The following is a 16,345-nucleotide window of genomic DNA, read 5'->3' on the forward strand; positions in this document are numbered from 1 at the left end:
CTCCCTGAAATATCCTTCGTCTCTTAAAAAAAGAAAATCTTTGCCAGTATCCAGATTAAATTAACCTTTGAAAAACATTCTTCCATAAGGATGCTAATCTTCAGAAAGAATAAGACCTGAAAGCAGGACAGGCTGGGAATGGGCTGGGGGCTAAACACCAGAGTTTGTGTGGTGTGTGTGTGTGTGTGTGTTTGCGTGTGTGTGTGTGTGTGTGTGTGTGTGTGTGTGTATGTACTTCAGTTGAAGAAGTCTCTGAGGAGCAGCTTGGGCAGAGTCTGGAGCAGCCTTTCCAGAATATCTAGTGCCTCTGTATTCTTTGTGACCCTCAGACTCACCAGTTCTCAAATCTGCCAGGACCCCAAACCAGGACTGAAGGGAAGGGTGTTCTCGTGAGGTTGGGTCTCTCAGACTCCCTGGTATAGTGGGATCAAGAACTGGGGTCAAGAGTTAAAAAGACGTTGTGTGAACCTAAAAGTCCATCAACAGATGAATGGATAAAGATGATGTGGCACATATATACAGTGGGATACTGCTCACCCATAAATAAGAATGAAATCTTGCCATTTGCAGCAACATGGATGAACCTAGAGATTATCACACTAAGTGAAGCAAGTCAGACAAAGACACATGATATCACTTATATGTCAAATCTAAAAAAAGATACAAGTGAGCTCATTTACAAAACAGAAATGGATTCACAGACATTGAAAACACACATGGTTATCAAAGGGGAAAGAGGGGAAAGATAAACTGGGAGTTTGGGATGAACAGATACACATTGCTATATATAGAATAGATAACTAACAAGGGCCTACTTGTAGCACAGGAAACTATATTCCATATCTTGTGATAATCTATAATGGAAAAGAATCTGAAAAAGAATACGTATGTATGTATAACTGAATCACTTTGCTGTTCACCTGAAACTAAGCACGTACATGCTCAGTCACTCAGTCCCGTCCAACTCTTTGTAACCCCATGGACTGTAGCCTGCCAATCTCCTCTGTTCGTGGGATTCTGCAGGCAAGAATACTGGAGTGGGGTGTCATTTCCTCCTCCAGGGGATGTTCCTGACCCAAGGATCGATTGAACCCGTGTCCTCTGCAAGAGATTCATCAGCAGGCAGATTCACTGAGCCACTTAAGAAGCCCCACAAAACTAAGATAACATTGTAAATCAACTATACTTCAGTTTTCTTTGTTTGTTTTAAAAAAGACATTGTGCAAGAAAGATAGGAGAGGAAGTGGAAGAGAGACCTAGACTGATACTGGGTAACCCAGGATTGGTGGAGTCAGAAAAAAAGGGATAAGGGAAAGAAAAACAGGAATTTCAGTGGATAGATGGTAACTTCCTCTTGCCTCAGTTTCACCTCTTTAATCTCCTCTTACCAAATCAAGATTATGCAACTCAGCTTTATCCTGTGTCTGTTGCTCAAGAGACACCCATTGTAGATCTCAGGTCATACTCCTTGGCCTGGAATTGACAGATTTACCTCAGGCTGCAAACTTTTCTTCACAGCCCCATCTCCTTACATTCTGCTACACACAATAGCCCTGGGGACACAGCAATAGGCCTGGGGTCCTCAAAGTCCCCTTCCTGGCTCTAACCCCACACTTATTCTCTAAGTTGTTGAAGTTATTCACTTTTCTGAACCTTGTTTTTACTTATGTAGATATGGATATAATAATCTGTACTTCCCAGTGTGGCTGTAAGTATTAAGTAAGAAGAAGATATAAAACACAGTGTTTCAGTTCAGTTCAGTTCAATTCAGTCGCTCAGTCGTGTCCGACTCTTTGCAGCCCCATGAACCACAGCACACCAGGCCTCCCTGTCCATCACCAACTCCTGGAGTTCACCCAAACTCGTGTGCATAGTGTTTAGTCCAAAGTAATTAAATGGTAGTGGTGTCTGTTTCACACAGTTCACTTGTGCTCTTCTTCCCACCCATATAATGCTTCTACCTCCAAATCACCATTCATGCCACTTCGTCCCACCTGTCTGCTTATCCCCAAAGCACTCCATGTATCCCATCCTCCCATCCTTTAGAGAAAATCTCCATGACCTCCTACGTGACAACTTGAGATCTCTGATCAGCCCTCCTCCCATCAATCAGACACTGCCTCCTGGATGCCACTATTCCACCAGTGTCAGTTCTTGTCTCCTCATCAATATATGAAGACACCTGTAGAAAGGAGGTCATATAGATTTCTTCTTTTTTCCCTGACCTCATCTTCTGACACATGACAGGCACATCAGAGACATCTGAATCTACCTATAGTTTATCTAAATGGCTACTTACTCTGATCATCTCCTGAGTCATGGAAAATGCTACTATCAACTACTTTGCAGACTTACTGCATAATAGACCAGGGCTTCTCAAAGTGTGGGCCATGGACCTGCAGCATCAGCTTGAACTGGAGACTTGTTAGAAATGCAAAGTCTTGAGCTCCATCCCAAACTTACTGAACCAGAAACTCTGGGATTAGAGTGTAGCCATCTGTGTTTTTACAAACCCTCCAAGTGAGTCTGATGCAAGGTAAAAATCTGAGCACCACAGGGCTAAGGCATTTTCTGTAAAAGGTCTTTCACTTCAGATTAAATCAGCTACCAGGATATCTTAAAGGGGATAGACAAAGCACATGTGAAATGTAAAGGCTTTGGGTGAGAAAGTCAGCCCTGGACCGTCTCATCTAGGATGAACCTCAAAGAAAATGTAGGAGTGATTTGGTCAACCAGGAAATGTCCTAGATGACCCATGTATGGAGAAACCAGAAACTAAAAGTGCCTCAAGGATAAAACTCCTACTTCTGTTTATAGTTGGTTCTGGGCACATGATGGTAACCCAGCTTCAATGCAAATGATGACAATGACCTAGGGCAGTCGTCCTCAAAGTAAGGTCCTTGGAACAACAGCACTCATATCACCTGGGAATTTGTTAGAACTCCCACATTTCAGGCTTCACCAAATCCTCCTAATTCAGAAACTCTAGGAATGTTGCCTAGCCCTCTGTGTTTTCACAAGTTCTTCAGGCACACTGGTGCAAGCTAACGCTTAGAAATCACAGTGGTAGGCACTGGGGTGGCATACTTTCCATACATTTTTCCACTTAATTCTGATAATTCTGTCAATAGTTGAAGTTTTTTATCATTTGAAGATGAAAGAAATTAAGGTCAGATTTGCCTTAAGAGCACGTAGCTGGTCAGCGACCAAACAGGAATTGAAATGGCCTGTTTCCCAAACCCCACTGAGTATACAGAGGATGTGTTTTGGTCATCCGTGGTCACTGATGGGCCCTGGGAAACTAAAACTGATGGAAGGTGGGGGTGGGCAGGTGAGGACAGCAAGTTAGAACTAGAGCAAATAGAGCCATCCCTACAGTTTCAATGGAGTTGAATACAGTTGAATGGAGTTGAATACAGTTTCAATGGAGTTGAATACTTCAATACAGTTTCAATATTCAAACCCAGGATCTGGCAGCAATTTAGATCTGAGGTATCCACCTCTTTTAAAATACCCTGTACATCTGAGAGTAAAGGGCCATAGGCTACAACAGCCAAAACTTTCAGACTATATAATGGTGTTTGGAGGACTTGAAGCTTTAACTCTTCGTTTGAACTCCTTCAACCTGTATTCAGCCCCGTTTGACTTCTTTCTCAGTCTCTCTCCCTGTATGCTGTTTTCTTTGCCTAAGCACCTCCTGGAAGAGCTTTACTAGAAAGAGAGGAAAGGCAGGTGGTGTTTGGTAGAGGGGGTTTCAGCCCCTTTGGATCACACCTGATAAATTGGTTTTCCTCTCAGAGGAAGGAGCTTGCCTCAGGAGTAGCTCTGGGTCTTGTGGTTTCCTTTTGCAGACAGAATAACAAACAGTTATTTTTCTCTCTTGGTTCAAAAGAAATGCCCCAAAACCAAGCTCTTCTCAAGACATAGTTGAACTTAGAACAGGAGGTGAAACAAGAAAGCATTTTATGCAGGAAGTGGTTGGAAAAAACTGAAGGGTTGACAGAGTCCTGAGCATGGGGGAGGGTGTCAGGAAATAGTTGAGGCAGAGGGCTCGCCTCAGAAGTCACAGCCAGGGTACTTCTCCAGCTCACCTGAACCACAATAGGTCTGTTTCCACGCCCTGAGTGGAGTGAGTGGGGAGGCAGAGGAAGTGAAAGAGAACATTGAGGAAGACCCAGGAAAGATCCACAAATGCAGATCATATAAAGAAGGACAAGGGACAGGACTTTCCTACCCATTCTTCACACAACTCATATTCGGAGCCAGGACACTACAGCCCCAAGTCAGTCCCAGAGGGAGTTTCCATTGTTTTTCAAGAAAACATTTAGGACCAAAACTTGACAAATCCCTGCCTTGATCTCCAGCCTCATTTCTACATAATCTGACTTCCTGCCTCTGGGTTCTAGCCATCCTTGGCTTCCTTTAAATACCTGAGAACTCCATGTGGTCACTTGCCTTGGAATGTGGTGTGACTTATTCCTGGAAATACCTCCAATCCCCACCTCCCTCACTTTTCAAGTTCAGCTCAAACAATGCTGGGCTTCCCCAACAGCTCAGTTGGTAAAGAATCTGCCTGCAATGCAGAAGATCCTGTTTCAATTCCTCATCTGGGAAGATCTGCTGGAGAAGAGATAGGCTACCCACTCCAGTATTCTTGCCTGGAAAATTCCACCAACTGGTATAGTCCATGAGGTCACAAAGAGTCAGATGCAACTGACTTTCACTTTCAAACAATGTTACTTTTTCTCAGAAGTCTTTCCTGACAACCCCACTCCAATCAGTTAAACTCATCTGTTATACATTCCTGATGCACACTGACATTTTTCTTAAAACAAAATCGCTATGCTGTATAATCTTCATTCAATGTCAGACTTGCCTAAGAAAAGAAGAGATGATGGAGAAAGGTGGTGATGGTAAAAATCTTATTTTCTTAAAAGACAGAACCAAGATTCTTCTGTAGTGCAAGTATCTATTCAAAGAAAACACCATGGTTGATATGTTCAGAAGGAAAAGGAGACCCCAAAACCAGGGTAATCAAAAGGAAAAGAATCTCTTTGTTTTAGAAAGGGATAAAATTACTCACAAAGGAATGCAGAACCTCAAAATTAGCTATTATCAAATAAAATACAGCAATAACTTAGATGATAAAGATTTGCCTTAGGTGTTCAAAGAAGATTCAATATGAGGAAATATTTTCATATAATTTAATGTATTATGAAGCTATGGAGCAACATAATCCAATCATGGCCTTAGCTGTTGGAAAGTAATTTGGTAAAAATTTAGCATCTAATAATTGGCCAACAAACATCTGTCTAGTCAAAGCTTTGGTCTTTCCAGCAATCTTATATGGATGTGAGCTGCTGCTGCTGCTAAGTCGCTTCAGTCATGTCCGACCCTGTGTGACCCCATAGACGGCAGCCCACCAGGCTCCACCGTCCCTGAGATTCTCCAGGCAAGAACACTGGAGTGAGTTGCCATTTCCTTCTCCAATGTATGAAAGTGAAAAGTGAAAGCAAAGTCACTCAGTAAGTGTCCAACTCTTTGTGACCCCATGGACTGCAGCCTACCAGGCTCCTCCATCCACGGGATTTTCCAGGCAAGAGTACTGGAGTGGGTTGCCATTGCCTTCTCCAATGGATGTGAGAGTTGGACTATAAAAAAAGCTGAGCACCCAAGAATTGATGCTTTTGAACTGTTGTGTTGGAGAAGACTTTTGAGAGTCCCTTGGACTGCAAGATCCAACTGGTCCATCCTAAAGGAAATCAGTCCTGAATAATCATTGGAAGGACTGATGCTGAATCTGATGCTCCAATGCTTTGGCCACCTGATGCAAAGAACTGACTCATTGGAAAAGACCTTGATGCTGGCAAAGATTGAGTGCAGGAGGAGAAGGGGACGACAGAGGATGAGATGGTTGGATGGCATCACCGACTCAATGGACATGAGCTTAAGTAAGCTCCAGGAGGTGGTGATGGACAGGAAAGCTTGGCGTGCTGCAGCCCATGGGGTTGCAAAAGTCAGACGTGACTGAGAGACTGAACTAAATAATTGGTTGCATTTTTACTATAATAATTTCCATCTCAATCTCAAAGCTTGTGCTTTATTTAACTGGAAGCATTGAGCTATTGCCACAAAAGTTAGAAACAAGTTAAGGAGGCCTACTATATTGTGATTATTGAACATTCTTCTAGATTTTGTTGTTGTTGTTGAGTCACTAAGTTGTGTCTGACTATTTGCCACCCCATGAACTGCAGCACACCAGACTTCCCTGTCCTTCACCATCTCCCTGAGTTTGCTCAAAGTCATGTCCATTGAGTCAGTGATGCCATTCAACTACGTCATCCTCTATCATCTCTGTGGATCACAACAAACTGTGGGTTCTTCTAGATACTAGCCACAATAAACTAACAGCAAATGAAATTAGATTTTTTTTTAAAAAGAAGAGGAGGTAAAATGTCATTTTGACTGCATAAAGAACTTCTCCAAATCAATATCAAAAGGATTAACAGAATTTAACCATGAGCAACAAATATATTCTGAGCTTCTCACGTGGCTCAGTCATAAAGAATTCACATGCCAATGCAGGAGATGTAGGAGATGAGGGTGTGATCCCTGGGTCAGGAAGAACCCCTGGAGGAGGAAATGGCAACCCACTCCAGTATCCTCGCCTGGAAAATCCCATGGACAGAGAAGCCTGGTGGGCTACTGTCCATGGAGTCACAAAGAGCCGGACATGACTGAGCTACCAAGCATGCACAGCACAAAAAACAAATATATGAGAAGATATCAATTAAAAAGACATAGTTCTTTAACAACGGAAAAATAATTTGACCACGTTCATATTGAGTGATACATGTTACCAACACACGAATTTGCCACATCCTCACCAACACTCCTCTCCTGTCTTTGTAATAATAGCCATCCTAACGGGTGTGAGATGCAATCTCAGGATGGTTTTGATTTACATTCCCCTGATAAATAGTGACACTGAGCATGTGTTCAAGTACCTGTTGGCCATTTGTATGTCTTCTTTGAAACAATATCTATTCAGGCCCTTTGCCCATTTTTAATTGAGTTATTTGTCAGGACACTTACATTATCCAATACCTTTCTTTCATAAACCAAAAACATTTTGGGTATTCAAAATAGCAATATTTTATGCTTTTTTATTCTATGGAAAGTTTTTATAGAGGTGCTTTACTGAATTTTACATATGATTTAGAAAACCAGTGGGCTTTGAATTCGATATTGCATTATATTTGTTTTCATATAAAACAATTGGAAATAGGTCCCTGTTAGTGTTTTGACACAGAATGTTTTGTTTTTAGGAAGAGATTACTGTTATTAAGTAGAAGACTACAAAGTAAAGGATGTGGAAGAACTCAAAACAGTGATAATAGTGTGTGACAAGGACAGTGGTGTCCCCCTGGGTCCTGGCTGCACTGTGTTTTCCAGCCTCTCGTATGATGAGGTCCAGGCCTGGGAATCGTTTCTCATCAACAGTTGGTAGGGAAAGCGAAGTGCATCACTACTGATCTGGGATGTTTAAAGGCTGCCTAAGAAGTCCCACATTTCCTCTGTCCCTACTGCGCTGAATGTCACAGAAATAAAGATAAAAACATTTGAGTGATTTCAAATTTAACGCTTTGGGTCGTTCCCCCTGACTGTAGACACTCAGAGCATTATTGTAGACATTGCCTAGATCATTGTAGACACTGCCCGGATCACTGCTCCCCCAGGGAGGCTGCCCTGAACTGTGTAGCTGAGCAAAGGAAAAGCAAAGAAACCATGAGTGAGTCATTTCCAAATGCGTTCAGACATCCCCCTCTCTCAGTTCCCTTTCTGTACTCTCCCTTTGCACAGCGCCCTGTCCTTGCCCCCACGCCCATACTTTCTGCCCCTGCAGTGGCACTTGCCTTTAGAACAGTCACTGCTAAGTGTGGATAAGGTTATTTCTCCTGGGAGGCCTTGGAGGGTTGCATTCAGGCAAACTTGTAAATGTAGGGACACAGCCTGGGGATGGGGGAAGGAATCAAATCTCCCAGCATTGTCAGCCTCCCCTTTATTCCAGTTTAAACAATTCAAACGTTGTTTTTTCAACTGAGGCAAGGACGACAAACGACAACAAATGACTCATTAAATTTTGCCATTTTAACTGTTTATTTTTAAAAAGAGAATTTCAGACAGTCAGAATTTCAGAATTTCAATGGTGCAGGGGCTCTGTTGCAGCATGAAAGCTCACTGGGGGTTCAAGAGAGGAAGAAGCAGACTAGATTTTCAGCTTTTTTTTTTTTTTTTTCTCTCTCTCTCTTGAAGCTGAACTGTCAAGCCACAGATTTGAACAAGGAGGCATCTGTTTCTTTCAACGATAACTCAGGTAAGCCCACACTCGTGAGAGTTCTGTGCCGTTCATTCCTAGTTTTCAGGCTATGCTTGAAAAAGAAAAAAAAAAAAAAAGTCTAAACAAATTTGCCCTGTTTTCAGGGAAACAGAGTGATGCTAAAGTGAGGCCAGTTTGCAGGACCTGTAATCTTCTTGGAATTTGGTTTACCCAATAGTGGCAAAGAGAACATTACACCAAAGGGCTAACTGGGAAGAACTTGCTCATTAACACAAGAGTTTTCTGTGCCATGTCGCTTGGCACAGGTTGTCAGTTTTTAAGATACTTCCCTCTGCATAGGAAAGGGAACTAAATGGCAAGGCTTCTTGTGGAAAGAGGAAAATTCAAGTAACTAGCAGATCAAATAAAGCACATTTCTGGTTTGAAGAAGAGTGCACTTTCCCGAGTCGCATTTTTAATTCACTGAGTCTCTCAGAAAGTCCCTCGGTGTGAGGGCAGGGGTTTGGCGGCAAGTGGAGAACTAAGGATGGGAGCAGGTGGGGAGGAGGGAAGGAAAGAGGACTCAGCCTCGGATAACCATGGCAGACCTGGAAAGGAAACAAAAGAAGGCCAAGGAAAGCAAGAGGGCAGGGGGGGGGGGGGGGGGGAGTCCCCCACGGAGGAGGGACCCTAGAGGAGAGGTGGGCGTGGGGGTAAGACGCAGCAAGTGGGGCCACAAACGAACCCAATCTTCTGACTCACTGAGTGAACTTTGAGCAAGTGACTACATTTCTCTGTAAACCAGCGATCGTAATTCTTTCCACCCACCTCCTCAGCTTTGTGCAGACAACTGAGGCATGGTTGTGAACATGCTCAAGAAATATAAGGTTCTTTCGTGCATCATAACTCAAAAATGACCATTTTTTAATTGACCTCTGGTCTCTCTGTCTCTCAGGAACAGCCATGGGCCAAAATGAAGGCAGTCCCTCTGGTGAGTAAGTGACCTCCTGTGCGTGGCATTTCTACCCTAATCTGTGCCTGAAGTGAAAGGGAAAGTCACTCAATCATGTCCAACTCTTTGTGACCCCATGGATTTCACGGTCCATAGAATTCTCCAGGCCAGAATACTGGAGTGGGTAGCCTTTCCCTTCTCCAGGGGATCTTCCCAACCTGGGGATCGAACCCAGGTCTCCCACATTGCAGGCGGATTCTTTACCAACTGAGCTCTCAAGGAAGCCCTATTCTGTGCCTAGTTTGTATAAAAATCATGCTATCCTCTAGAATCACAATATGAGCCAGCAACTGTTTCTTCATCAGAGGGAATAACTTTGCACTGTTCATTTCAATTTCCCTGGTCCAATCATTTCACTGGTGATCGTGACCACATCTCTGCCCAGCCAAGGTCAGAGGAACCATCTCTGGCCCTGGAACAGGCAGGTTACTTACCCACCTGGAGATGGAACCACCATCTTGGCTACACATTTCTGATCTTCAGAAAATTTGCCTTTTAGAGGGCCAGAACCGAGTGATATAGACAAACTGAATGACAAGATACATTTCTAATTCTATCTCATCCCCCAGTTTTCTTGGTTCCAATATGACAATGCCCTGCAGACCTAGAGAAAGCTAGTTGCTTTAAAATCATTATCTTGTTTGATAATAGACTCAGCTTCTACTTTATAAATACAATATATTTATTATGAGAGTATCTTCTCCCAGATATTTCCTTATCATTAAAAATATTCCATTGGCATGACAGTATGGTAATAACAAAATAAGTTTGCTCTTTTTTCCTTTTTTTTTAATTGAAATATAGTTGATTTACAATGCTGTGTTAGTTTCAGGCATGCAACGAAGTGATTTAGGTATACACACAAACACAAATATATTCTCTTTAGATACTGTTACATTACAGGTTATTACAAGATATTTAGTACAGCTACCTGTGCTCTACAGTAGTCCTTGTTTGTTGTTTTATATACAGTAATGTGTACATTTTAATCCCAAACTCATAATTTATCCCTCCCCTGCCCCTTTCCCTTTTAGTAGCCAGAAGTTTGTGCTCCATGTCTGTGAGTCCACGTCTGGTTTCTGTGATTTATTTATGCTGCATCGGGTTCGTTGCGGCACATGGGACTCTTTGATGTATTGTGTGGGGTTCGTTAGGTGCAGCACACAGCCTTTTCTTGCAGTGCATGGGCTTAGTTGCCCTGCAGCATGTGGGATCTTAGTTCCCCGACCAGGGATTGAACCTGCGTCCTCTACATTGGGCCATCAGGGAAGCCCCTATAGCTGTTTTTTGTAAGTGAGTTCATCTGTATCCTTTTATTGGGGGGGGGGGGGGGGAGACTCCACATATAAGCGATATCATGTGGTATTTGTCTTTCTCTTCTAAGTAAACTTGCTCTTAGCAGGACCTTTAAAGAGTCACCCAGCTCACTGTGCCAGAGGATCAGAGCTGAGAATCATTCTGGTGGGCAAAACGGGAACTGGCAAAAGTGCGACAGGGAACAGCATCCTCCAGAAGCCAGCATTTGAGTCCAGGCTGAGTGCCCGGTCCTTGACGCAGACTTGCAGTGAGAGTCGGGGCAGCTGGGGAGACAGAGAGGTGGTGGTTATTGACACACCAGATATGTTTTGCGGCAAGCACCTCTCTGACTCCCTGTACCAAGAGGTGCAGAGGTGCTACCTGCTCTCTGCCCCAGGCCCCCACGTGCTGCTCCTGGTGACACAACTGGGACGATTCACCACGGAGGACCAGCAGGCTGTTCAGGGGGTGAAGGAGATCTTCGGAGAGGGTGTCATGAAGCACACAGTTATTGTCTTCACCCGCAAGGAAGACCTCGAGGGAGGCTCCCTGAGGGATTATATCCAAGGCTCAGACAACAGAGCCCTAAGCGAGCTGGTGGCAGCGTGTGGGGGGCGAGTGTGTGCCTTTGACAACCGTGCTACAGGGAGCATCCGGGATGACCAAGTGAAGGAGCTCATGGATTTGATTGAGAGCCTGGGGACAGTGGAAAGGGGTGACCACTACACTAACAGGCTGTACAGCCTTCTAACACAGTCAGACTGTGGGCCTGTACACTCAGAGGAAAGACTGCAAGATGTCAAAAGGAGCTTTGTAAAATACATGGAAATTCAGAGACGTGGTACAATCGTGGCCAAAGCGAACTGCCTGAGAAAAGCCCTAATCCAAGCTGTGCTGTGTATTGTATGGTGTGCTCAGGTGTCTGCCGCATTGCTCATTCAGTTATTTTGTGTATGGCACAGGACGTGTGATTTCTTTTGCCACTTACCCTTTAGTATGTGCAGTTTATTCTGTAGTTTACTGTTAGTCGTACCCAAAAAATTAGTGATGATTTTTAGAAAGACCGGTAGACTGGAATGCAAGACTCCTGTGTCATAGTTGCCAATCAGTGCCTCTTCATTCGCTGTCATATCCTGGGTAAGTTACAGTTGCCCACCCCAGATAGTCAGTGTCTGATATCGCAAAATGTTTAAGATTCTGTGAACTGTTTAGATCTCAACCTCATCCTATTTGTTAATGAATCAAATGACTTTAAAATTTCCTGTTTGTTTTGAAATATAATACCAAAACCTTCTGAAAGTTATAAACATAAAATTCCTCTCCTTTGCAAGTCTCTATCTAAAGTCAGTTTTATGCTCCTGAAAACTCCGTTTCTTCTTTATACTATCACTATTGCTTCTGAATATAACAAAAATGGCAATAAAATTTCTACAAGGTATAGTAAATTAACAAGTGAGCTGTAAAGTTCCTGAGATCACATGACTTTAACTCCATGCTATGGTTTTATCCTCCGAAGATGGTAAATGGATATATGGCTTATTTCTCTGACACAACCAACTCACGCTCAACAATCACACACAGACACACACATCAATAGTCTGTTTTATGTGCATCAAAAGAAGCTCAACTAGACTTTATCCCTTGTGTCCAATCCCAGTCAGCATTGAAACATACTAGAGGCTTATGTTTCAGACAAGAGTGGACCTTTTGCATTTTACAGTAGTTTACATTTAACATCTTCTTGTTAAATGCAACTAGAATTTATTAAAATAAACACAGTCTTTATGACTGATGAGCTCACTAGATAATTAGGAAAACTCCAAGGAAGCAGCAAACAATACACATAAAAGAGAGGTGGGAAAATGTGAGAAGGATGTAGAGTTAAAAACACCCTCTCGTAACCAGGTAAACCCTCAGGCAAAGTCACAGGTGGTGAAGGAAGACTCCACATGTGTGCATGAGAACACTGAAAGGCAAGGAGTTATCGAAGAAACACTGGAAGCATCTTCATGAAAGGTATACATTGCGTAGCAAAGACTTAGTCAAGACTCGTCTATGTGGTTCAGACTCGGGTGAAGCCAGTGAGGAGCCATATTCACCTCAGTCTTAAGGAAATACTCACTGCCGGGGTCATTCACCGGCAGGATTGGCACTTGAGAAACCTTGGCAGTGTGTCTCCTTCAACTCTGTGCCCTGGACACCAAACTTTCTTCACACTAGTCCTGGCCCCACTAGCCTACAGGGAGAATGAGAGACCCTGGGCTTCAATAATGCTGAATGGAAAAAATGGAAGTGTCAGTCACTCAGGAGACACTGTACCTGGAAAAAAAAAAAAGAACAGAAAACAGTTGACCTTGGGTCTCTTTCCTACCTGAAAAAATGGGCTGGAAAGAAAGATGAAATAGCAGGTCCCAGCCAGTAGGTTAGGGCTCAGGATAGTCATCCTTCCCACATCCAGCGACAGTCAACTCTAAAAGGCTTGAGTTGGATTGGTGAGCTGACCAGTTCTAGGGCCAGTCCTTTGGTACCTGTTCACCACACCACTGGGTCTTTTACTGACCTCACTCTCATGACCCTCATGAGAGAAGGCAGAATAACTAGAATCGGTGCTACCAACACAGATGACCAGACTAAGCCTCTACATAATGCTAGCTTAGGAATAGTGTAAACGCATGGTGGCTTGGCAGTAAAGAATCCACCTGCCAATGCAGAAGACACAGGCTCGATCCCTGGGTTGGGAAGATCCCCTGGAGGAGGAAATGGCACCCCACTCCAACATTCTTTCCTAGAGAATCCCATGGTCAGAGGAGCCAGGCAGGCTAAGTCCATGGGGTCACAAAGAGTTTGACATGACTGAGTGACTAAACAGCAACAGCAATTCATCCTCATCCTCAATATATCGGCTAGCTTCAAGTCCTTCCACAGCTGAAAAGACATCCTTTCTCAGATAAAACTCTGCTTCTGGATTTTTCTGACAGACTGGACCCTAGAGGGGCACCGGCCATAGGGATGTCCAGTCAATGGACAGCTGTTGAGAAAAGCTATCACGTTTTTGTTCTGGAGCAGGAATCACCCTGGACTTTTTTTATATGGGGGAAATGCTTACATGGTAAAAAGTAACTGAAGATTAGATCACTAAGCAGTTCTAAAAAGAGACTCAGGCCTTGGGGTCCTACAAGAAGATATCTGGTATGGGGGTGGGGGAGGGCCCTGCTAGAGAACACAGATTAGTCACAACAGGAGAGAGGTTTTGTGAGATAAATGCTTTGAGCCTACAATGAATGTTCCTGTCTCTTTAAATCATCACCACCACCTAACCCTTCCTCTGGGCTCACAGGAGCTGTGAGTTTCAAAGACTTCCTCTGTGCAGAGTGGAAGGAAACAGCCTGCCACACTCAAAACTGAAGGGAAAGCAGAGATCAGGGCCTTCTAGGATCACCAGTGAGAGCCTGTCACCAGGAAAGGCGAGCCCCGCAGGGAGCAGGAGCTACAACCAACCAGAAGGAACATGGTTCTGAGAGCATTTACTGTCTGAGCACCCAGGCTCCACCAGGCACCTTTCAGGTGAGTAACAGCCGGACCCAGTAAGATGGGGTGTCCGGATTTGTAAAGATGTTCCAAGTTTCAATAGAGGAAGTTCAAAAAAGGTTTATGAGCATGGTCCCCAGTCTGGAGGGCACACATGTCTGTCTCCTTCCACACTTCCCCCATACAGTAAGAAAAGTCTGTACTCATGTCTAGGAGTAAAATGCATTTTAAAAGGCATTCAACATTGCTCAGATTGAACATTCAGCACAGGCAAAATATCTTTCTTGTGGCCCCAAAGCCATCTAACTTCAGAGCAAGTTACAGTGTGCTGAGTCAGGAAACCATCAGAATTCAACCCCGCCCCAGATTCCCCTTCTCCCCTCTGTCCACAATAAGGGACCCTCAAGAGACTAAAGAGGTTAGGAACCAGGTCTTCAACCCCTCATCCTCATGACCCCTGACACGCTGGCTCCCTAATTCAAGTCTCTCCCACCCCTGCTGTAGGAACACCTCAGTTTCCTCATCTGTACAATGAACGGGTCTGAATAAACGGCTCATTTCCAAACTCTGATGTGTGGACTGATGATATCAGATACACTGGATTCATAAATCAGAATTTCTGAGCACGGTCCCCCCAGAATCGACATTTTTAAAGAACATTCCAGTAGTTCTGAAAAACAATATATTTGAGAGGCACTGAGTTATGTGAACTTTGAATTTTCAGAGTGTTCAGAATATAGGAATTCAACATGCTTTACAATAAAGAAAAGAGCTATTTATCACCCCAGAGTTCAGGAAGAGCTTATCGCCTTCTTAAAATTTATTTTAAATGGTTTTAACCCACATTTCAAACTATCTGGAAATCCCAGTGACCTACTCGAGAGTTCTGTGGATTCCCTGTAGCACACTTTCTCATTTCCATCTTTGGCGAGGGCCTCTTGCTTTAGCTACTCTTCTTCTAGGGTTTGAATCTTGTGGCTTTTTCTTCATTTCTGCTCTGATGTCAATTATGGGAGTTTGTTGATGCTTAGACACAAAATAACTAATCATATCATGTGATTTGTCCTGGGGTAAACTTTACTGAAAGCTTGGCGTGGGGCAGCAGGAGAGCGACTGCAGAAACAAAAACAGCTTCAGCTTGAGTTCTGGACAAACTTGCCCTCTGAGTCCTTTGGCCAGAGAGGGGCTATTCACCCAGCCTCTCCCTTCGTTTTTCCTTCCCTGTTGGTGCCAAATGGGGATGAAAACAGTTACCTGCAGAAAACAGGTGGGCGACGTGAGGAGGTAGAATTTGAAATGGATGTTGAAGTACAGACAGGACTCAGGCAGAAATGTGGGGTGGGATGAAGGGTCCTGGGAGGGAAAGCCCGAGGCGGGTTGGGAAAGGGCGCTGAAATCTGTGTCTGGAGTGGCTGACTGGGGGCAGGGGTGAAGAGGGGCAGGCGAGGTGGGATTCATTGGAAATGAGGCTGGAGAAGTAGACTGAGCAGAGACTGTGGGCTCATGTTCAGAAGCTTGCGTGATCAGGCAAACAACCACAAAATGTTTAATTGTATTAAATGATGTTTGAGTGGGTGTAATCATTGTACTTTGAGAAGCCTCAGACTCGAGGGCCAGAACATAAAGAGCCAGAGGGGAGCATCCCAGTCTCCCCATATTTAGATACATAAGGAGAAGCCAAACTATGTAGTTATCTGAGAGCAGAAACTCTCCAGATGAGTTTGGGAAATACATCTGTTTTCCAGTTTTCTTCTTGCTTGTTTCATAGGCCAGAGACCCTAAGGTAGTTCCTCAGTCAGTGAGCAAACTCTTGTTCTCGGGGTTCTCTGAAGCCCACCCTCCATCACCACCCTCGCTGCTGAAACTCCTGGGAAATCTTGTTTCTGACAGCCTACATCACTGACGAAGGTGCTCAGTCTCTTAGTCTGACCCTTTGGACGGCAAACTGCCAGCCTCCTCTGTCCAGGAATCTTTCAGGCAAGAGTACTGGATTGGGTTGCCTTTTCCGGCTCCAGGGGATCTTCTTGACCTAGGGATCGAACCCGCATCTCTTGCATCTCCTGCATTGGCAGGCGGATTCTTTACCACTAGCACCACCTGACATAGAATCACCTGGAGAAATTAACATCTGAAGTTCACTCATTGGCATGGGTGGGATTAAGTGTTATCATCTCCCCTTTGCTCTTTGC

General features: G+C 44.0%; 1 protein-coding gene across 1 annotated transcript; it reads left to right on the forward strand.

The window, feature by feature from the left end:
- The first annotated feature begins 9,283 nt into the window (after nt 1-9,283).
- GIMAP2 (GTPase, IMAP family member 2) lies at nt 9,284-11,726 on the forward strand. The gene is made up of 2 exons (XM_052639174.1): nt 9,284-9,311; nt 10,717-11,726. The coding sequence occupies exons 1-2, from the start codon at nt 9,284-9,286 to the stop codon at nt 11,724-11,726; spliced, it is 1,038 nt and encodes a 345-aa protein (XP_052495134.1).
- The last annotated feature ends 4,619 nt before the right edge of the window (nt 11,727-16,345 follow it).

Source organism: Budorcas taxicolor, chromosome 4, assembly GCF_023091745.1.
Source record: "Budorcas taxicolor isolate Tak-1 chromosome 4, Takin1.1, whole genome shotgun sequence".
Taxonomy (NCBI): Eukaryota; Metazoa; Chordata; class Mammalia; order Artiodactyla; family Bovidae; genus Budorcas; species Budorcas taxicolor.